General features: G+C 37.7%; 1 protein-coding gene across 1 annotated transcript in view; it reads right to left on the reverse strand.

Moving 5' to 3' along the window:
• LOC117001998 (tight junction protein ZO-1-like) overlaps positions 1 to 10,408 on the reverse strand; it is a 137,444-nt gene extending 127,036 nt beyond the window's left edge. The window contains 2 exon segments of the mRNA XM_033070768.2: positions 987 to 1,119; positions 10,115 to 10,408. Of these exon segments, the coding sequence (XP_032926659.1) occupies positions 987 to 1,119; positions 10,115 to 10,209 (228 nt within the window). The 5' untranslated portion in view covers positions 10,210 to 10,408.
• Between the last annotated feature and the right edge of the window lie 14,572 nt (positions 10,409 to 24,980).

The raw sequence follows: 24,980 nt of genomic DNA on the forward strand, positions 1-24,980 counted from the left end.
CCCAAAGATAGCGCTGCGAGACTTCGCAATTAGAAACAAAGCTGTCCTGAGGAAAAAAACACCAATTATGCTATTGGCATCATCTGTGGAAAACATCCCACTGAAAGACAACACACTCAAACCACTGTTATGCCTTAAAGATGTTTCCCCAAATCCTATCTGAACATTTCAGTTCATTGTTTCTAGCACCATGCAATGCTAGACAATATTTTCACATCACTATTGATTTCTGCATTTTAAAGATAGCACGTATTTTTTGGCTCTTTCAACCTCATATTTCATAACCAATTTATAATTTAACATATTCTTTGACATCATTTAAGTATTCAAAGAATACATTATTTTAGTTTATCAGAATATAATTTGTTTTGACCTAATTCCACACTTTACCATGATCAGATTGAAGTTTCCAAAACTATAACACAAACACATCTACCCCCTAAGCAAAGAGAAAAGGAATATACCAGTACTGTCTAATTATAGTAACCTATCACCTGTGATACCAGCTTTCAAGTGCTATAAGCATACACATCTTTTGGAAAAATATTTTTTTCTTTTCTAGCACTTTATTGTAGCTATATGCAGCTGAAATAGTTTTTTTGGGTTTTGTAAAAAGCAATGTTTGGTTTTAAATGGGATTTCCAAAATCTCAAAATAAAAATAAAATTTGAAATCATATTTTGTTTTCCATATCTACTCCATTTCTAGTCAATTTCTTAATCTTACACAGGCAACAGTGTTAAATTTTGACACAGAAATTTCTATCTCATGGCTGCTGAAGAACAACAATGGAGTTGTACATCACTAATTATATAAGTGACAGCACTGCTTGTAATATTTGGCAGCGCAGCAAGCCAATTAAAACATTAAGTACAATACCTTTGCTAATCTGACAAACAGGCAAATCCAATGCAAGAAGCAAACTGCCTCATTAGTAAGATTCTCTTAATTTCTTATAGAATAAATGTAAAAGATATAGTACTTACAGTGAATTCACAGAAATCAATGCTATCAAGACTTTTGCTTCTGTGTATTCTCCCTTTTATTCTTCTTAAAGAGGGCTTTCCCTGACTTACACTACAGGTAGCACCATTAGGATTTTCGGAAGATGGAGTTACCCTGTCAAACAAAAAAAGGCACATATCAGACAAAGAATACATTCTTTAATTTGCTCAAAGTAAAGAATTTACAAAGGAAAACACATTATCATGCTCTGCATATAGAAATGTCAGTCCAAGTGACAGTTTTCAATCACTTAGTGCCAAAACAAGACACGAGACCTCGAGTCTAGCTCTCATCAAGACCACACTGCTTGTAGATTTTGCCAAAAACATTCTGAAGTTATCTCTTCTGTACAAAAGTGAGTAGAAGCATAAAAAGACACATTATAGAAAAATATATTTAACTTCTGAAAATTTTAAAGGACTATCTTTCTTTATTTCTTCAGTGGAAACCCAGATCCTGTGATACACATTGATGGCTGTCAGTCAAATCACCAGGAGGTTTTGGCTTTTGACCTTTTCCAGTTTGAGTGCTGATGGTGCTTCAGCTATTCTAGCAATGAGTAACAACCAACAATAATGACATTAATAGCATCTGTTAAAGTTATAGGGGTCATATATTAAGCAAATACACTTGGTAAGACCTTTCAGCATATTATAATCTACACATAGTCCTAGGGGGAGTCCATAACAAAAATATTTGGAGGAAGCAATCCATACTTCAATTAGCTTGTTGGAAATCATTAATGAGCAGAACTAATTGGGTTTAACAATTAACTAAGTACATTAGATTTGTCAGGTGAATATTTTAAATACAAAATAGTCCCTAGTCAGACTGGCACTTTAGGAAAACTGTATTCCAGCAAATACACCTAAAAACTTGAAGTCTTCATGTCCAGATTTACACTTATTTCATATGATTTCTCAACTGCAGCCACAGATTTCAAAAACCAGCTTAAACAAGAAAAAATATGTATTCTTTTTGCATTTCCCAAGTCTTTGGACAGCAATTCAGTATTTCTCTCAAAAACCATTAAGATTCCTCTCACAAAAAATACCTTAGGACGTTTTCTATGTTACTTTATTAGAATTAATGGCTTTAGTATGCACATAAATGTTACTGCAAAAGAGAAAGAAAGGTGGAAACGTCTTAAACATATGCACCACGAAAACAGGACATTGTATAGTGGGCAACACCAACTCCTGAAATAAACAATTTCAAATACAAAATATAATAACCACATGCTGAACATATTTGTTTGATTAGTGAGATTTCCAGGCCTACACAATGTCGTGGTCAGGACAACATGCCCATGGGACAGCTAGGGAGAAGAAGTTACAATATCCAAACTTGAAAATTAAAGCAAAGCCTTTCAAATCTCTCAGTCAATTATAAGATAAAGATAATCCCCTTCATTTTTTTATTCAATTACTGCAACTACAAATCACTATTTTGTTTTGTTTTCAAATCACTATTTTGCCTGATTTTGGGAGGTTTTTATACATGCACACTGACACACATACAAACAGCTTGCTCTAAGTTCTCTTGGTAACAGAATAATTTGGTTTAGACGGTTTTTCCCCTTGGGTTATTTTATTGCCAACTTTAAACTGCAAATTTCTACCTGAAAACAATAATATCCATACATCGTAATTATAGTCTGCTGAGACTGCACTGGATTTTTTTGTCTAATCATATATGGACTGAATTCTGAGAACCATGCCTCCCTACTACAGTACCATATTTGTTCACACAACAGAAACTTCAACACCACAGATTCCCTGCTAAAATGTGTTCAAGAATTACCAGGACAGATTTCCAAACAAAGACAACTGCTCAGTCTCTGTCTTGTTGCTCTAACAGTGACATTTACAATGACAACACACTGCTATTGTGTGAATCTCTTCTGTAAAAGAGCACTCAAACATCTTTGCTCAAGTACCTAACTGAACACACTCTGTGTCCATGGCAAATGCAGATGCTGGAGCCCTCAGAGAGATTCATTGTTCCCCTACTCTGAGTCTGTGTTTATTCTCTCTACAGGGAATCTTTGAGAGCTGCCTACTCCATTACTTATAATTTGGGTTAATTAATCTTCAAACACACTTCTGATGAATTAAATGCTTGGCATGTTAGACTTCCTCCTTATACTTAATAGAAGTAGATACAACAGCAGAAGTACATACTTTACAGAAAAGTTTAACAGCTATAAGCTACACTGGGCTTTTCCTTATTTTGAATAACCATTCAAGTCATTTATTTCAGGGCCTTACCCCATCAACGTGCATTCTTTAAGCCGCAATTCTTTTAACATTTTCTGATACTGAAAAAGCTTTATTAAAAAAAAAAAAAGAAGAAAAACAAAAAAAAAGAAAAAACACAACTACTTACAGGGGAAAAGCCAAACAAATACAAATAACAAACTAATCAAAGTTACAAAGTTTTAACAAAGAACAATACTAGTGATATGTTTTAAAGGCCCTTCTTTTAGAAGCATCCTCTTTACAGACACTTGAAAAAACTAACTTGCTGCCACTGGAATACACCTATCATTTCATTCTGCTAGAGCATAAATTATGACTGTTACCTGTTAGCTTCTAAGATACAGAAAAGTAATTTTTAAAGTTAAATATAACTTTCAAAATATAATTATATAAGAAGGAATATCACAAATTATCTATTCCCTCCAATTCAATTATCTAATATAAAATCACTAATCTCCAGATCTCTTTACAAACAAATAAGGTATTATTTAACCAAAGAAAAATCCAATCAATATTATCAATATTGGGAATTGGGAAGCTTTACACCATATGTTCACCAAAGGAAGGATGTGAGGTGAGATATCCATACTGACAGCATCATGGGGGTTTTGATTCCCTGGTTGAGGAGCAAACTTTGGGACAAGTGCAAACCAATTAACTACCAGTTTCTCTGGTGCCTCCACTGCCACAGCTTTAGCAAAGGGAAGGAATAACAGACCTGAGACCGACTCAGATCAATATTACCCAGGCTTTGCAGAATGCTGGATGCAGCAATGAGACTCTCAAGAATCCGTTTCCAGTAGCATACTGCAACAGGAATGCCTTCAAATACATATTTCCACAGTGAATATACTTCAAAAGTTCAGACCATAAAGTTGCAAAATAAACCCACGTGAATGCAAACTAATGAGAAAAAGTCCAAAGCGTTTTGAGATTGACTTGAAACTAAATTATTAAAAAATCTGAAAAACCTAATTTTAAAATCCTTCTCTCTTTTGGATCATACTTTGCATTCCCAAAGCGTTCACTGTAATCAGAGAAATAAACTTTATCCTTTTTATGTGAATATTGAAACTATAATGCAATGCTCTATGGTTCTGGCATCTGAACATTAAGTTTAAAAAAATACTTATTGAAATTTGCTGCATCTGATGGCCTCCTTTCAACTTTTATTTGAATTTATGAATCTGTATTAATACAATATTAATAGCAAATTAATAAGTGAATTGCTAAGTCACCGTAATACCTGCATTAGGAGTACAGAGGAATTATCACTGGCTAAAGGACAAAAATATATAAGAGCCCTTTTAAAATATCTGCAGGTCATCAACTATGTACTTTAGAGCAAGTACTCTTGAACAAAAGCCTAGCAATGATATGTTCAAGGAAGTCTAGGGCTTCAAAAAGTAGAATATAGCATAAGGATCTTTGAAGGCAATTAATAATTCCTGAAGTCTTACTTCAAATTTGTTGTTTCTGCTCAAATAATGTTTTTAATACTCTGGAAACATAACACCTTTTTAATGGAGCTCATCACAGGAATCCTAAATAAAGGTACCCAATTCACTAACTTTTGAAAATTTTAGTCAAGTAAAATTGAGCCGTTTCGTATATCCCACCTGGAGTCTGAGGCCCTTATTTATTATCCACAATTCTTACAATGGTTTCATTGACCTTGACTGCTTCCTGATCATATATCACATTACATAACCATGACTCACAATTATTTCTCTAGTTTGTAAAATAAGCAAAAACCCTGAACTTTCACTATCTGGATTTCACTGACAAGCTCAGCAGACTCACAAAATAATGTGCAACAGTGACTTCAAGATGAAGTGTCCTATCAGGGTTAATGACTTGCTACATATTATAAAATAATCAGATGGTGTAAGTATAATGTGAGTTCACTAATAAAATCTATATTTATATTGTATTCACATATAATTACTATTTATAACAAATTTCAATACTACCTAATAGTCTTTTGTAGTTAAATTATGTTTGAAATTGCTAACGTCAGGTTAATTTCTAGACAGACCAGTTACACTGAAAATCTTTCAAGAACTTCATAAACTCTCGTCTTGTTCAGTGATTAGATTTTGGAACAATTTTATAAAAGTCAGTATCAGAATGTTTAAAAAAATGTGCCTTGAAGTGACACATTTTCTGTATTTGTTTTCCAAGTGCAGTATTAGTACCAGAGTTAATGCAGAATGGACAAGGTTTTGACAACTATGCAGCCTCAACAAGACTTCCAATGGTGACACAATCATTACACTTTTCATATACTGCAAGTTGCCTGCCTATCCTATAAAGAAAGCACTGAAGTTCTTGTAGTAACATCGAAGGAAAACTTCTCAGAAACTTCTGCCTCTGGTGCTACACAGATCTCAGTTGACAGATGTATAAAATTCCCATAATTATTATACCTCCTCTTAGAAGCCAGGCTTCCTCAGCACCACTGAAAGTGAGGACAGAGACTGGGCTCAGCTCAGTGTGATCACTTCTGGCTTCTGGCTCAAACACAAGGCTGGAAAATCTGAAATTCACTCCCATTGATCAGACTGGAAATCCTAACAATTATAGTTACGCAGTATTAATATTCTTTTGAGAAAATAAAAGGCAAGTTTGAAACAATGTTAGAGACACGGAGCACTCATACACTATGCTGAATTCTTGTGCACCTTGCAAGTATGCTGATTCTCAGGATGGTATCCTGTCTTCCTCAGGAAAAAAAAAAAAGTATTAATTAACTTGCAACCTAAATCAAGCTTTACAATGGGCTAAACTGAAATCTTTATCCCCATTTGAAACAATATTAACTGGAAGCAGTAATCAAAAATGGAAAACATCCATTCTGAAGATCTGTACTTTTCCACAGAGATCTGTAGAGACCATGAAGATCAATCTTTGATGTTTTCTTTCTCCTACATTAAGGTGACATTTTCCATTATTTAATTATACTAAATATGACACTACTTGGAACATAAACAAACAATGGCACTTTTCTCCCTAGAGACGGTCCTAATGATAAAGCAGACATTCTTCATTATAAGCCTGGGCTTCTACAGCCAAGACCCAGCTTAAATACAAAGACTCTGAGAAAACAAAATATTCAGATAAGTACTTAATTCCAGACATGCTGGTTACTCCTCACTGACTTCAAATAAGTTTACTCCTACGCTTGAAAATAAATGTGCCTGCGCAGTATCTTACAAGAAGCAGCTATCATTTAACATCCAGGTTTTTCTATCACACATTCTTTTAACAACAGCACCAAACAGAGGAAATGGAACCTGTCAAAATTAAAATTCTGTAGTGCACTGCATCTGCATTCTTTTCTGTAACCTAGATTGCCTCAGACAGCTACCAATCATTCTTAAAAGAATGCAAATATGGAATAGTCTCAGCCATTTCCATAATCTCCCCAATGAAAACTTCTCACTAACTGAGCTTTTTGCCTTTTTTCATGATGCTGCACTTCCCTACACCAAGAGGAGCAGAGGGGGTGTTCACCAAAGCACAGAACTCTTTCAGAGGAAAGGTAAATGCTGTAAGACACAGCAGGTAATATTAGTGAGAAGAACTACTAGAAAGGATAGGATATCCTGTTGGGGGTTTTCTTGGTTTTTTTCTTTTGCATTTGTTTATTTATTTGCCTGCTACCTTTGCCTTGTAGCAGAGAAACAAAATAATCAGTTTGACAAAAAATTATGGTCTACCTGTGTAGCTTCCCTTTATAATGTGATTTAGTGTTTCCCTATTGTAAAAGGACTCGGGTTGCACATATTGGGATTTCAGTAAATATTTATAAAAATTTACTAGTTTTAAACTACTCCCAGTTCAGCTGTCAGTTTTTTCTTGACCACCTTTGCAGATGTTAGTCCCTGCTGCACTCTACCTGTACTAACAGATTTATGATGGTGGGTTTTCTATCCAAATATTGTCCCTCCAGCAAGAGGATTAAAAACATCCTACTCATCTCGTTTAGGCTCCTACATATTAGATTACAACACTGCACACACACAGGAAAGGGTCTGAATCAGCAGTTCAAGACTCCAGCAGCTTCCTCCAGCACTGAGTCCAAAACTACTGCCCCAAGTAAACCTCATCATAAAATTACAAATTCCACACAAAGCAGGTTTCTGTCTCCTCCACCTCCCGCTGAAAGCCAGTGGCATAGCTTCCTTCTCGCTGTTTAATCGCCTGGTTTATTCTTGGCCACTTAATAACTATTTATTGTTAACCCATCGTGAGATATTGGTATTTTAATTTGTAGTTCTGCTTCCACACAACACAGAAAAAGACTCACATTTTTGTGGAGGGGAGGAAAGCAGGAGAAAATTGGAGTGACAGATGCTCTCTAAAGAATTAAGACATTGCTGTTACCTTTTTCATTTTCTTTCAGTAGGATTCAGGTGGATTATCTCCAACAACAAAAGGATGAGCATTTTAACCCTTTTTTATTAAATTATGTCTTCATTTCCACTTACAATACAGATTCACACATCAAAGAGCTTATAAATCTCATTGGTAAGACAGAATTTTTTAATTTTTTAAAAGTACCAAAATAAAAATAGATTAAAAAGCACTCTGTGACTATAGACGGACTTGATTTACATGTTTTCTTTAGGCATTTTTGAGATTTCCAGTGATGCTGTATTGGAATAGGTTTTTGGTTTATGTATTGTAAATACACACAAATATTGCACTGATTTGAGTAACAGTAACATATTTTCTCTCTAATGTTCAGATTTTCTTAATGCATTATTTGATAAAGACTGCGCACAAATAAGAAAACTTCAACATGACAAAATACCTTTAAGCACTTAGAGAAGTGCATCAGAAAATAGCATTTCATCCATACATATAAAATCTGTCCATACAGATAATGCTTAATGCTATTAAAGTTCTTAAAGCAAATGAGAATACATATCATGTCACCTATTAATAAGAATATCCCAGAGACATACTTCAAATGATAAAGTAATTCACACATCTCCCTAGAATTTTTTTTTAAAAAAAGTTTATCTTATTTTTCTTTGACACTTTTAGATTAAGATTTCACACAGCATTGTATTGCAGCAACATGATGTCAAGTTAGAAGTGTTATGAAATGCAATGGTTGTGGTATGAATTAGTGTGGAGTCACCATAAAATTTTGCTACACCTCAAAAAGCACAGAATCTCACCACGAAACAGGACAATATAGAGTTGATCTAGCTCCAACTGAAGACAAGGAGTTGAATCAGGTTCTTTCAGATGTATTCTTAAAGAACACAAATATATATAGCTTTCCCTTAACACGCCAGCAAATAAAACACTTCCAAGAAGACATACGAAATATTAAATAGAACAAGTGTCATTGTTACACTTCCCATAATTAAACTTCTCAAAAGAGGTAACATCCAACTGCATCCACTGCTGCACACAGACAGGAGTGGCATTTGGGGAGGGTAAAATAGGTATGCTACACTTTATGTAACTTACATAACCAGAAACAAACTACCAAATACATTGTAAAAACCTCTGATTAAATGTAATAAAACTTATCTGCATGACAAGATATTTTTGTCTACAACTTCATTTGATTTTTGTCATAACAATCAGGATGAACAGATTCATCAAACTGTGTTCCACCTGCAAGGAATAGTAAGATCTGGAATTAATGACAGAAAGCTTACTAATTCCACATTGTTTCTTCAACTGATACATTTTCTTGACACTGTCTATACTAGCTGAAACTGTGGGGAGAAGCAAAGTATAAAAAAATCTACATTCTACAATCCATATAAAACCCATTTTTGTTGCAACTGATGACACGAAAATATTTTATTTGCAAACTATCTGTGTTTAACTAAAATGACCTATCACGCCTTCTGTGACACTTCACCTTGCTTCACCAGGACCAGGTAAGTACAGTGAAAGAAAACTGTATGACCACTACTACCTTAATATCACTCCTGGTTTTTACAGGTAAGAAATTCTCAGTGTACAATTTTGTGATTGACATGTTCCTCTCAGAAGATCTGACAAGTTCACATATTTCCTCCTTATGATTTGTCCAGATGATGACACGTCCCGCTGCTCCCATGGAGCTAACAGTGGGCTCCTGCCCGCCCACGAGTGACTGGGTATTGCAGTGCCATTCGCCTGTCAGTGCCCTACTCACCCACATTACACCACTACACTTTAATACATTTTTCATAACATGTTGTTGATTCATCCAGAAAAATCAGTTCAGCACACAATCAGTGAGCACAAAAGGAGTGAGAATCAGTGAGGGGAAACGCAGGGTTTAAGGAAAAATGACCATATTTGAACTGCACTACCTCTGGCGCTCGCTAATCTATTAGACCTGCGTCTCCCGGTTCGCATTTTCTCGGCACACCTGCCAGCAGCAGGCAGGGCAGGGAATTCGGACCCGGCTCTGCACAGCCCGGGGCGGGAGCACACTGCGCTACATCGGCGGCCACACTCGGGCTGTCACTGTCACGCAAGCGGTGCCCCCGCCGGAGCCGCTCCCGCGCCCTCAGCCCGCGCTGCCATTGCCGCTGTGCCGGGTCCGGCAGCGCCGTGCCCACGGGAGCGGAGCCTGCTCCGGCCGCGTCCTCCGCCGGGCCGGGCGCGGACAGCTCCGCCAACGCCTCCCGGCGTTTCCATGCGGCCGGCGGCGAATCCGCCGGGAACTCTGTGCGCCGGCGATGCCCGCCAGGAGCCGCAGGCCGGGTCGGGGCACGGCGCCCCTCACGCCCGCGGGGACCCCCCGCCGCCGCGCCCGGCCGTCCCGCCGCGGCCCGCGCCCGGCCCGGCCCGCAGTGCCCGCGGCCCCGTTTGTGCCTACTCACCACAGCTTCCTCTTTAAGGGCATCAGACTGCCCCTGTTGGAGGCGGTCACCCCTATGGCCATCTGCAAGACAGTCAGGTATTTCTGATACTTCATTTTGCCGTCGCCCCCCCTGTCCCTGCCTCGTCCCCGCCGCCGCCACCGACAGAGTCTCTCCAGCCGCTGCATGCAATCATCAAATTTTTATTTCCAGGCATCTGCCGTCCCTGCGTCGCGCTTCTTCCCCTCCTCCTCCTCCTGCCGCGCTCCCTCTCTCTCTGCCCCCCCGGCTCACGCTCTCCTCCTCCTCCTCCTGCCGCACTCCCTCTATCTCTGCCCCCAGCTGACGCTCTCCTCCTCCGCCTCCCGCCGCGCTCCCGCTATCCCCGCTCCAGCTGACGCTCTCCTCCGCCTCCTGCCGCGCTCTGCCCTCCCCCGGGCCCGCTCTCCTCTCCTCCTCCCGCTGTCGCACTCCGTTCCTCGCAGCCCCCCGCTCCTTTTCCCCCGACCCACTGCCGCGCCTCCCTCTCCCCGCCGCGCTCCCACCGCGCCGCGCTCCCTGCCCCGACCAGGCCCCCCGCTGCGCCTTCTCCTCACCTGGGCTATCTCTGGGCGGCCGCCGCCCGCCCTCGCCCCGGGGGCGAGCAGGCCTTCCCCACCATCGCTGCCCGCCGCCGGGGCGCCCCCGCCGCGCTGCCCTCCCCGATTACCTGGGGTATCCCGCCCCCGCCCATGAGGCGCAGCCGCCGCGCTGCCCTCCCGCCATCAGAGGCGCGCCATGGCCGCAGCGCTGCCCGCGCCTTGCCGGCCTCGCCTCTAATCCCATTAGTGCCCAGAAGAGCCCCATGTTATTTTAATCGCCCTCCCGGCTAACGGTGTTGGTTGTGGGGTCGCAGTAACCGGGCTGCGGGGCAAACGCCCCGCCGCCTGCCGGGGCGGCCCTGTGAGGGGGAAGGTCCGCAGGAGGGTGGGGTGAGGCGAGGGCAGGTGCGGTGAGCTGAGGGGAGGCCAAGGGGCACAGCGCATCCCGCCACGGCCCCCTCAGCAAGGGCGGCTGGCAGGCAGCTCCCGCCGCGGCACAGGAGCACCCCGAGCACCTAAAAAACCTCCGGGGCCACAGGGAACAGGAAGGCAACCTCTTTGTTATTTATTTATTTCCATGTGAGGAAAATAGCTAAAGTGTGTTTGAGCATCATGGTGATAAAGCCAAACAAAAAGTATTACATTATTTTAGAGCGGTGCCCACCCTTTGGGTGCTTAAGCACAAATAGCTGAACACGTAACTGTGTCATGGCCTCAGGTGTGACACAGTTGTCAGGGCTTTAATCTGTTCTGTGCCTTCCTCCTCAAGCTCAGCACTAACAGCAGCAAAAGACAGTGGTGTCTGAGAAGTGCATTTGGAATAAGTTCTAACACCTGGTACAGCACAGCCAGAGACCCTCAGTGCAAACATCCCCGAAGTGAAAGGTGGCTCCAAGCTGGACACATTGATCAATGGTGGCGGGAAATACTTTGGCCTGGGATACCCCGTTCAAGCATGTACATAGATATTTTGCAGAGTGCAGATAAGAGCAAATCCATGCTGAAGTGACAACTTTTCATTAAGTTTCTGTAACATGAATAGGATGAGTTGTAATCCTTACCTGGAGTTGAGGTTCTAAAGTGGCACTGTCAGCAAAGAAGAAATAATAATATTGTCACTTTATGCTCAGAGATGAGCATTTCAGTGATTTTTTTGTGTGTGAATGTATAATATATACCTGAAGACTGCAGTGGGCTGCATTCTGCCTAGGCATGTTCACTACACAGGAAGCAGAGAAGATAAATGCAATACTTAACAAGCACAATAGATTTTAATTAGAAACACAGTAGTTGCATTACTGAAATTAATGAGTTCAATGGCCTTGCATTGTCAGCCAAGAAATCTCATGTGCACAAATGTCCTGAAATTATCTATCACAAATGCTTTAAAAAAATTCAAATGGCAGCTTGATGTGCAGTATGAACATGTGTGTCTCCAGCTCTCAAGATACTGCTAATGAGTTCTTTGACTTTGAAGAGCTCAGGCATTACATGCAACGAGGGATTGCTAACTTGAAATGATTAGTAAGATTAAGGAGATGGCATTAATTGTTGTTTTTAAACAATGCTCTTAGCATACTAACTGGCAAGTATGTGTCTTAGACACACAGTATATCAAATTAGTTTGAAAACCTGTAGAGATCTTACTTTGTCTTAAAACCAAGAACTGTAAAATGAACACATTGCTTTCTCCTTCTGTGTGTCTAGTCATCATCAGCTGGCTGAAAAAACTCTTGTTGCCCACGTATAAGGGAGTAAGTGTGGGCTGGATTTTGATCTCGACAGCATTAACAGAATGCTAGTGACATTGTAACTGAAGTAGTAATTTACATTCGTGCAATACTATTAAGAAAATAATATACACCTTAATGGTAGCTGATGAAAAGAATTATGAGACTATATTAGTTTAAATATTGGGTGTTATTTGTTGTTATTAAATATTTGAATGTTACATCTGTTAGTTAGAAAAATACATCTCATATAGAAATTTTTTTCCAAAAAAAATCTAGTCTTGTTCTGGTTGTAGTGGTGAAATTTTCGTAGATCAGACAATCTAAGGATACGGGAAGTGAAATTTGAAAGCTGATAAACCTAGACGAAGCAGGTAAGCTCTCAGAGGTTTTTACTTCGTAAAGGACTGTGTATTAGAGAAGCTCAAACTATTCTTTTTAGCTTTTACATTAGCAAGTTTGGGACATAAATTTGTTTTAAGTATTTATATACAAAAGACTTAGGAAATGTGACAACAGTACCTTGCAGACTTACAGTGGAGCATGGGTGTATATTCAAAACTTTTTTTAAAGTCTGGGATGTGATTCCTATTCCTAATTCAATAGGGATTCCTAAATCTAAATTTAAATCTAAAATTTAAATTTTATAAATAATTATTCCAAAATTAAGCTCTATAGTTTTCTACTATTATATTCTATCCATCTGGTTTTAACAAATTAACTTATGTTAATCTTCTGTACATATAAAGTTATGTACATATTCTGTATTTCTTGATGTGCATTACAGAGATAAAAACCAGTTATTAATGAAGACATTTTATCCTCCAGTTTTAATCGGCATTATTTCTGTTTCTCTTGTAACTGTTCCTTCTTAGTGTGGCTCCATTATATATTGCCTTTCACAACATCTTGCTTTAAGCACCAATGTTTTACATATATGCTGAACAAGTAAAAAGATCCTTTTTGGCCTCTTAGATGTACAGGCTATCTTTAACAGGAGTCAATCAGTAACTTCCAGACTGGGGAAGCATCTGGACATCGCACTGTTATCTCTGAGGCCTGCATGGACCCATTTGCTAAGACCAAAATCTAAGGTAGAGATCCATGCAAGAAGGGCTCTCTGATGCCATTTGCTGTTCTCCATGCAAACACTTTCTGTCTAACAGAGTACACTCTCCTTCACTGCAGAAAGCTGAAACACTTTTGGAACCTAGCGTGTCTTTTAAAAACAATTTAATTCCTGTTAGGTTAATATAGCTCTTTCTTAGGGTTTTTTCAGTACAAACCAAGCAGAACCATATTAATTTCTTAATTTTATTTGCTCAGGTAAGTCAGCTGCAGTCTTTAGCTTAGAACATGCTGTATAAACTATTTCTTACAGTCTGTGATGCCCTGGCCTGTCCTGAAGCCTGTCTCCAGAATGACCTTCCAGTGCACCTCTTGGCTCAGGAAGCAGACTGCTCTTTTACTCAGTTACAAGTTGCAATGTTACGTGTGGCTGCTATGCTGAGTGAATGTGCTCCTGGCACTACTCCACTCATGATTGTGTCTTTACACCAGGACAGTGGTGTATCCAGACACAGTGGTGTATCCAGAAAATGGATGGAAGGAGCCCAGAAGGTAGACTTTAATGTCAGTGTGTGTGACAGCCTCGGCCTATGCCATGGTGATTTTAGACTGTTGTCAGCAGCAGGAGACTGACTCACTGAAACTCAGAGGGTGCCACTGAGGCTGTTGGACCTCAGGAGCTCCCATCAGCTGCTAAGACTAAGGAAGTGTAATTGTGGTGTAAAGCTATTTTCATCCTAAGTTGTGCCTCACATTTTTTTTTCCATCTTAATATTGATAGCATAAATATGAAATTCCAGGGAGTGCAAAGCAAGATTTTTCAGCATTATCTACCCCTGCAGACTTTAGATTTGATTTCAGTAAAACACTGGGATTGCAGAATCTAATCTTGCTTTCCCTTATAATCAGCCCATCACACAACCCTGTAGTGCCAGTTGTCACTAGGTGCCATCCTTATCAAACTCTCACCTATTCAGTTTTGACTGTGCTCACAGGATGAGGGGAAATTTAGGTCTGACTCAAAAGACTCTTTGGATACACTATAGAAATGCACTTTTTAAAGTCTTGGTTATGCTTAAATTACTTCAGATAGTGTTTTTCTGCAAGAATGTGAGGAATAAGAAACTGCACTTCTAACTGGCAGTTATGTTGGTGAACAAGCAAAAATACTTTTTATTTGCTGATGTAGCTTATTTTGTTCAACAAATCTGTATAAGCTACTGTTTGGCAAAAATTTAAAAAAATAATCTTACCAGAATAAATGGCACCTTTATTAGTAACATAGTGGTCGCATCAGCAACTTCTGAGGGCAGATTAGACCTTAATGGCACATTTCAAGCATTTAGTTGCATTGATTTTTAGGTTTGCAAAATCTATCAGAACAAAATCACATGTTAAATAAACTTGTTGCTGGTTTCATGGAATATTAAATAACTTATTTTATTTGAATCCTAGGATAGTCTTGATTTTAGGTGTGCTGTGCATGTAATGGACACTTTTCATAACATTACATTATCTGTTCCATGTAGTTCTCAATACTGTGCTACTGTGTATGCTGAAGAATTAACATTTTATTTACTTCTAGGATGAGCCTGTTTCCCTTGCTGACTTTTACTTTAATGATTGATTAAAAAAAACCTTGATACATGTCATGTTCTGTCCTTCTGTGGTATTTAACATGATTTGAGAATTTTTTATTACAAAGTTAGGTTTGTAAAGAGGCAGACTTTGAGACTGATAGAATACAGTAGTGACATTAAAACATGACTGATCTCCATCTCTAATTTAACCAAAATGTTCCTCTTTACTAAGGAAGGTTTTCTCTGCAGGAGTTGTAAATAATGTGAATTTATATAGGTAGTCAGTTATAGTAATAATATTAATAAAGATTTCTATTAAAGCTACTGTAACGACTTCCTTGCTATTTCAGTCTGTCATCTGTAAACTTGTTACAGCTTCCATTTTCTTTCCAGAAAGAAAAAGAGAGGAATCGTATCTGTCAAAGACAAAACAATTCCTTAGAATCTACAAGTTTTTCAGATGCAATGACTTTGGGGGTTATTTTCTCCCTTCTCAAAGTAAGCAAAAAGTGCATGTTTGTATGTTTTGTAACTGCATTTAAAATACATAACTCTGTGACTTTTCCTGAACTATTAGGACTTCTTTGTGCTCACATTAATGTATTTATTGACTATAATGCACAGGGGTTTTTTTCTGGTCTCTTACTGCTTTTTTAATATAATACATGTTAAGTGAAGATTACATAAATATATATAGAGAGACACATACAGTACCATCATAAAAAATAAACAGAAACACTTGAAGGAATTTTCCTATGGCACTTTACTAGTAGTATGACCATGTACACAAAGGGAAGTTTTCACATTTCTTTGAAGTGCCTTCATGATAAGCTGGCTTGACTGGTGGCAGAGAACTGTGGGTCTAAGTGGGTACAGTAATGAACTGTAAAACTAGCTTGCATTTTCTGAAACTATTCATCCTGATCATTTATTTGGGCTGCCAAAACAAAAAGAGGTGAATAATTTTACTTTGGAAGTAAAGAATGTTCACCTTGTATTCTCAGAAGAGAAGATTATCTTAAGTAAATTCGTTCACAGAATAAATAATTTTACTGTGGATTATCAAGAAGAAAGGGTTTTCTAGAGTAAGAAATTGAAATATTTACCAGAAACTTGCAAACAAGTGTCTGTTTCACTACAGTCAGGGCATTTAGAAATGGTTTTCCATACAAATAGTGTTAGTGCTGTTCTATCAAGTCTGATGTGGAATTGCTTTATACTATTACAAGCAAATTTTAAGTTACTGCAGAAGTAAGAATACTTTTAAAGTGAGGAATTCAGGCTAGACCAAAGTGGACTTGTACAGCCTCTGTCCAGTGATTTTAGCTATACCCATTCCTTGCAAGCTTGTAATACTGAGATTTTGCTCTTAAAAAAAAAAAAAAAAAAAAAAAAAAAGAAAAAAAAAAGAAAACCACCCTAAGTCAAAATTATCCAAATATCACATTATGCCTGACAAACATGACCCTCTCACAGGATAAAATAAGCTTAATGTAGAAAAAAATAAGCATATGCATGAATTCCATTAGTGCTCTCTGATATGGCTTATTCATGTAGAAAACTACTGGAGGGAAGAAATCACCAAGCATACAATTCCAATGTGAGATGCAAAGAAAGAGAAGCGTAAGTAACATTGCTTCCCAGAAAAGATTCTAAGGAATAGACTGCCATCTGCAACACATCACAGTCTTAGTACACAAAGATCTAATTAATTAATCTTGCTAACTGCATGTTGGTTGAGCTGCAAGGCTCTGTAACTGAGGTGAGGTGTGATCAGACCTTGCTATGATTTTGGGATGTAGAGTTGTTAATAGCTTTCATTTTTAGATGCTGTGCCTGATGGGCAAGCCTCCAAGCACACAACATTTAAAAGAAAACAAAAAATTGTGAAAAGCAGGGGATAATTACTGTTTCCCGGAGGAAGGGTGTAATATTCTGAAAAACAAAAATTCAGAATATTGCACGCTGAGAAACAAATACCGTTGCCTGAACTGCTGTGGTAGTTGTGTTATAGAACCACTGTGAAAAAGCTGGAATGAGGACCCATTCATATGGTTGTACTCAGTTGTTTAGAAAAACTATTTGCTACTTTGCCTCTTCTGTCTTTTGTTTTCAGTTCAATAGTGAGTTTTGTGCATGGTACACATCATGATAAGTAAGACCAAAATGACAGAGAGTATTACTAAAATTTAAGGAGTTTTTGCTGCCAGAATTTATAAACATGCCTAATTTTATAAATTCCTTTTATATTATAAATAAGAATGTCTAACTATAATGTATTTATGATATTATAAATATGAAATTTATAAATTCAGAGCCTTATTTAGCATCTTTAATGTATTAAATTAAATGCTGAGAGAAATGTTTCCACATTCATGAGATATGTCTGAAAGTTAGCTGGATGTTTCCTGAATGTATTGAAATTGTTTATAATCCGAGTTGAAGACTGGTTTATGTCTCTAGTTGTATATTTGTGCACATATCACAAATATGAAAGCTATTTTTCACTTTCAAGAAGAAAGTTGTTCTCATTAGAGTGTATGAAGCTGTTCTCATTATCATGTGTATGACTGTTAACATTATACTATTTTAATCAGATTAGCAGTACAATGAAAATTAATGTAATAGGATTTGCTATAATTAGAGGCAAGTATACAGTAATCTACTATGAAAAGAACACCAAAAATGTCAGTAGAGCTCATTATAGGGGTATTTTTTATGGTAATTATTCAAATTTTTTTAAAACCATGCAAAGTCTGATTTTAATCAGATTTTCTTTTTTATACAACTTTAATAAAACAATTCAACCCCAAAATGTTATTACTATTGAAATATTACTCTTTTCTGGCCTGGAAAGAAGTGGAACTAACTACAAACAATTTTAAAAAATAGGGACTGCAAGCTACTCTTTTAATTGTCCTGTCCAAATAAAAGATATAATCAAAACAAATAGTAAAAATGACAAAATAAACAAGAGATAAACATGATTTTTGCAACATAGATGAAGAAACTAAGTGTTCAATATTTATCAGTATTAGTATACCCCAAAATGTTCCTGTAATTTCAGTGTAGGGAAGCCTACATGAAATTTTGGTTCAGATTCCAGATCTAATGGAATACCAGATGATTATACTGTTATTATATACACTTCTCTCCTAACATTCTCATAGATCATAAAACATAAGATACACAAATGAAACATAACAGGTGGAAATTAGGAAATGAAAAGCTAACTTGAACTATAGCTAAGTGTAATAGCAAAAGCTTTGATGCTGCAGGGAATTTTTTTTTTTTTTTTGTGAGTATCTGGGACTCCATGTGGTGAATAAATCAGCCTGAACCCAGCAGGGTGAAGGACTGGTTCCTAGGATGTCATTTTTGCTGTCATCAGTAACTAGCTGATGTCATCCGTGGTGCCACGGCACCCTGTCCTATTGGAGATTCAAAATGCAGTGCTGGTTTACAGTGTGCATCTACAAAGCATTCAAAAGACCAGTATGACAATTTTCAAGAACAAAAACTCTTCATGTTGCTAAGAATCTGCAAGATCTGGTCTTTTAGTCACTGCATTTTTAATTTTGAGGAAACAGCAGAGGTAGCATTTATAACACTCCAGTGAGATAGAGCTCTCCCATTAAGGATGTGCTTGTGAAGCTGGAGGTTATATACTAAAAAAAGAAAGACGTGAGAGAGATCAAAATCTGCTTAAAGGAACTCTTGAGCCAAAGTTTTGAAAATGCTTCAATTTGTGAAAGCCTAACTTTACACAGTATATGTCTGGGTATCCCAATTCAACTTTGTTCTATTAAAAATATTTTATTTTTACTTTGGACCAATATTTTCAATGTGTCAAAAATTTAAGATGTATCATTCTTTCAGGTGTATGCAAATGAAGAGCATAAAACACTTTTTAGTGTCTTTCAAGACTATCTAATACTATAGAAAGATCTGTTACTTCTAGATACAGATATTTTGAATATTGAGCAATTTTTTTACTACGTTGAATACCTAAGGGATTCACATTCATCTGTTTTTACTAACCAGTGTCTAGACTTTTCTAGATTATTTTCAGATATTTATAAACAATTAAAATGCACGTGCAGGTCAACAATTTTGCTACAAACCAGATTTTTATATCCAATAAGCAAATTTCTGTCCTCTGCTTCAGAGAAAATACAATCAATTCTAGCTTCTTTTATACACTGCAGTTATTGCTACTTTTGGCATAGATGATCTGGCTCCAAATTTGCTGTGGGTAGACCAATTTTTTTTTAATTGCCCCAGTATAAAAATAAAACTGCCTTTATGGCATTCCTGATGTTACACTATCAAATTGCATAAGGACATCCATCCTGGGGAAAGCATGAGAAGTAAAAGAGAAAATGGGAGTAATTAAGCAATTTGCCATTCACTCCTTAGCAGAGAGCACAAAGTTTTGGATTTGAGTTGTGGGGTGTGGTGTGAGTCAGTCACCTGGTTCTAAGCAAGAGAATAACACAAATAATGCACTAGTGAGTTTTTTCTGGTGATGTAAATAGACTTAGCTTTTGCTGTTACGGCAGTTTATGTAACATTTTTTCTGGTTTATGTAATATTTGCTTGATTTTAGACATTTAAAAAGCAGAAGCCTGTACAATACTGTGGGGGTCAATTTTATTTGTCCAATTTAAAATTGGTCATTGCATTAGTATTCTCTGATACTGCAATATCTCTACTTCCTATCATGTTTCAAAAACAAATTAGCAAAAGGTGTGAAATGAAGTTATATTTCAATATACTCCTTTTCTTTTGTTTGCCTCTAATTATTTAACATGTTTGCTTGGATCTTTGAAAGAATAAGAAAGACCATGTTGGGGTCAGGTGTACTCAGCTGGCATAAAACAACAAGGCCACATGGAAGCGATCACTTTATACCATGTGGGGGTCTGGTAGCATGGTCCAATCCATGCATTTGGATGAGTGTTGAGAACAGTATTTCTAAGGAGTGATTTCCTGAAGGTGACCTGGATTGTGTCTGTCCTGAGATGTGTCATACTGTGATCTGCACTGCTGCAATAGCAGTATGCACCCTGTTAACAGTTACAGGATAATTACTCTTCCCACTGTAACCTACTACTTTTTTTTCCTAATTACGCACTAGCAGGTTTGAGAGCTCACTTACTCTCTTGCCAACTAATAAATTTGCACACCATCTGCATGTAAAGAGCACCCAAGCAGTTGCAGTTAGGAAACTGGCTGGTTCTTGGGAGTTATTAATTGGCTCTACAGACTTTGGATCAACAAGAAAGGTTGCAACAAAAATTAAAATAAAGCTCTGATGGGTTTGGTTTTGTTGTTTTTTGTTTGTTTGTTTGTTTTGTTTTTGGTTTTGTGTTTTTAGTGGGTTTTTTTGGTTGGTTGGTTGGTTGGTTTGGGTATTTTTGGTTTTTTGCGTTAAGCAACCCCTGGGGTTTTTTCTGTGAATTTTTTTTAATAATATGCAAAGGACAAATGTTGAAGATTAACTTTAGGAGCCATAAATAGAGATCTCTCCTGACACCCTGAACATCTCAGCAAATCTGCTCATTTTATTGCAGTAGTGCAAACTCTTCCTCAGAACCATCTGCAACACCACTGAGATTTGAAAACCAGAACACAGAAAAAAGACCATTAATGGGTAACAATCAAGGACATTCTCAAACTCACTGCACTTATCTTCACCTCTTCATTGGTCTCACTCCCAAGTGAAAGATACAAACACTACAGAAGCCAGAGAACTTCTCTAAAGAAAATCAGCTGATTTCTCACACAAATCTAGTGTGATATTCCTCCTCCAAATTTTTTCTGGACCTTAGTGACAAACAAATAGAATTAAATAAGCAGTGACCACACAACAGAACAAATAAACAGCAGTGAATATTCAAATGGAATTAATGAAATCAAGCTTCTTATCTGCTCATGTAGCCAAAAGCGATGATGTTCCACTTATTGTGAGTGACCTCGCAGTGGCTAGGGATAGTGTTTTGCAGTGCTGCCAGTTTGAATGTGTACCAGAGTACACTGACACTAAAAGAAAACATAGCTCTCTGTAGAAGACAGAAGACATAGTGTTTATAGGAACAAAGCAAAAATACTAACACTTGCAAGTAGTCACTGCAAAACATTCAGTCTGGTGATCTGTGCACATCACTGTGACAGCAGCAATAAATCACAAGCTCTGCAACTGTTCAGAGGGAAGGTTTCCTGTGAACCTGAAGCCAAAGATTAAGGATCACATGATATTGAATTCACTCCATTCCATAGGTAAGTTTCTGGCTATCTTATGCAAAAAACATATATACCATCTGTCTTGAGCATTTATGGAATGTTACTACTGTGATAGCCACACTGTGAACAAAATAGAAATAGACTTGGCTCTTGCCTTCCTCTATTTTTATATGATTACATCTCTCATTAAGATGCATTATTTTTAAATTATTTCTTCTACTGCAACTTCTGAAAGCATAGCTGTCAGCACTGTATTGCACCTTTTACCTGGTTGCCTGATCAAAGGTATTTATCTATGTACTTCCTACTGACTTCTGTAAATTTTGACAATATAATACTATTCCACCAGAATAAAACATTAAACTCTCTTATGCAACTCAAATCTGAAATATTTCTAATGGCTGGAAAACACAGTAAGAAAAATCACTCAGCATAGCAGTGGAATAGAGTTGTCCAGTAGCAAAGAAAAAAAGTTCTGCGTAAGTATCCTGATACTATTCTGGTTGCAAGGAATTTTATTCTTTTGATGGATTTAAGATTAGGTAGCACCAATGTCATTTCTCAGCTACTTGTCATCCTGCTTGATGCAGACATCTGACATCTCATGACAAATCTGATGCTGTTGAAGCTCAGCTTCTCTTGGGTGAACTGTATTACAAATACAACCAAATTCAAGGTCATAGCTAAGATTCTAAGTTAATATAATAAGATATTAAATATAATGCATAGAATCTCATTTACATTTCTGTCATCTCTTATATGAGTGTCTCTGAAGGACTATAATCGTGAATAGCTCCAACCTCAAGAGTGATGAATTTTTGGGGGAGTTGGCTACAAATGTTATCTGAATCTTCGTATAATCTTCAGATTGAAATTGCATTTTCCATTTTCTTTGCCATAGGTCTTTTACAGTGCAAAGAATGCCAAAATAGCTGACACTGCTTTTCCCTTACAAAGGCACTGTCATACTACAAATAATGTACAAATGTACAAATAATGTTTATCTGTTCACACACCTGACATGCACCAGTGACAAACATTCCTGCTCTGGCATACAGTATTATTTTAAAATTACTCCACATCCTCTCCTAACCTACAGTACATAATCTTATCACCTCCTGTCTCAGTTTGTGTTTCTCCAAAAGTCATTATCATGCTTTAGTCTAGCAACCAGCTACTTGCCCTTTGAATTCAATTGGCCTTCACTGGAAGACTGTTTTCTGCTATTTTCAGTCAAGAGACCTTGAAGGGACATTCCGGTTCTTCATGTTTTCTGGCTAGCATTGAACAGGAAGAGACTAGTAAGGAAACAACCCATAGAAAAGCACTATAGATTTCATCTTAACTTCTTCTGCAGACCCAATGTTGAGACATCTTGAGACATTTTCATGGAGTTTGTTGCTAGCTTGTGATGTGCTTCCTTTTTTGATGTTTCCCTCTCCAATATCATAAGCTAATTTTTTCTTTGCAGTCTGTTGCAAGTGTTTGACAAAGAACAAATTCTTGTATCACCTACACAAAGTGACAATGCTGTCTTCCATTTTTCTTTTTTTGCAGCAGTGCTGAAATTACTCATAAATTGTGCTGTGCATTTGACATACAGCCAACTACTGGAAGAAGCAAACTCACCCCTCCCCAGGTATTATTATTCATTCTATAATTTCACTGTATTTACCAGACACTGCTAGTTACTGTGGTACATATAATTATTCCTACTTTTGTCAACCCAGAGAAAAGAGAAGTACCCTCACCTGATTTGCACATGCCAGTTTTATATAATCTTCTGAATAATTAATGGAACCCTATAATTGAACTCTGTTCATATGAACAAAGTTTACATGTGGTTTATAAAGATTGTTCCTTTCTTTGCATGTTTGTAAAAGGAGTACATATCTTCTCACCTATGTTTTAATAATAACTTTGTAAAGTTTTAAGGAAATTCACATGAAGAATAAGAGAATGATACTAGAGGGAGAACAAAACCCAGGAAATCAGACAACTTTGAAATTGAACTCAAATAATCCTCTTGTGCCTGCCTGCTGTGTATTGCCTTAATTTTTCTGTGTCTCTACTAATAACAATGGCATATTTGCTTGTGAAAAGTAGAGGAAACCAGTGGGCCAAAGCCATATATAAAATATGTTTCAAACTTGTGCAGAGTGGGCTAAATGTGTAATTTAATGTTTCTTTGTCAGGCATCCATCATATGTTTGTATGCTACCTGTAGCAACAGATAGCACAGTAATATAACATTATGAATTCTGTAACTGAGAAACACATCAAGCAAGAAACCTGTGCCTGTCTAAAAGTACTATCTGTATTTCTTATTACCTGAATAGACAGGGGCTATATGCAGGCAGTATTTACCATTATTTTGGGGAAGGGGTGGAGGAAGGGAGGGAAAAAAATCTAGCTATGTTTAAATTTCCTATAGGCTTTCTTATGCCCTCCATGGGTTGATTAAAATCATGTGTTCCCACTTGTCTCTTATCCTTTATCCCCTACAGAAGGAGCAAGTAGCAATAATTTGCAGCAAGATTTTTATGTAAGTGTCCCCCTTACATGGGTTTTATGAAAAAGGGGAACATATGGTTCTGAAAGAGCATTAATACCCAGGTACAGCTGGTCTTCGAAGATTTTAAGCGATCCAGATAAAAAGAATGACCAAATGCCTCCCAAGGGAGACTGTGGCTTTTCTGACACAGTTCTTTATAACAAGTGTAACACTTACAGGGAGATGTCTATGGAGACCTAAGAATAGATTGGGGATTGTATTGGCAAAAGGAAATACACATATAAACAAATAAGACAAAAATAAACCCCTCAACATAGCCAGCAGTAGAGAACTTAATCACAGTCTACCAGATTGGCAACAAAGAAAAACAAACTGATTAATTAATCTATTGTTATTAGTTAATGTAACAACCAAACATTTCTCCATGACAGCAATGTCTCTGCGCCAGGTTTTTATTATCCTGCGGCACTGGCACTCCTATTACTCAGAGAGTTTACATTGATTTAAAACAGTTTTGTTTGCTGGATTTAAAGACAGCTATCACAAAAAGATTAGAGTCAGACCTTAGTATCAACCTTGTTTCCTATTCAAAAGAATAATTTGATTTAAAGAAAAATAGCTTTTAAAGAAGGACAGATCTAAGGCAACAGATTTATTTGAGGAGCTGATCCCAAATAATGGTGTTCAATCTGTATTTTTATTGTTCAGAAGTATCACACAGTTCCAACCATACTTAATCAGGCTTCATTACTGCATACTCCACAGTCCCAAATGGAAGTGCAAGAACTGGGACTGAGTAGTCATTAACTGCTATTGTGCAGGGTAAAATCTCCCAAGGTGTATGTTCCCAGGAGACACCAGACTGCCAAAGGGATAGAGAATAAACTTGATATAGAGAATGTGAAATTCAGAACACAAAGTTCACAACAGAAGGTTGAGGGAACCTGGAAAATTTATGGAACTCCTATAGTTTCATGACTGCAAGAGGTAAATTAAAGGAGCAGTAGAAAGTCAAGAGCGAAGATGGAGGAGAATTGTGTAATCCAGGCAGTGATCTGAGAAGAGGAGCCTTGTCTCACCGGGATTGGTAGCAAATCCAAAGCTTACTGTCAAATACAAACAAGAAAGCTAAACTATGGGATCAGAAGCTGTGGGCAATTCTGCATA

The sequence above is a fragment of the Catharus ustulatus genome, chromosome 12 (assembly GCF_009819885.2).
Source record: "Catharus ustulatus isolate bCatUst1 chromosome 12, bCatUst1.pri.v2, whole genome shotgun sequence".
NCBI lineage: Eukaryota > Metazoa > Chordata > Aves > Passeriformes > Turdidae > Catharus > Catharus ustulatus.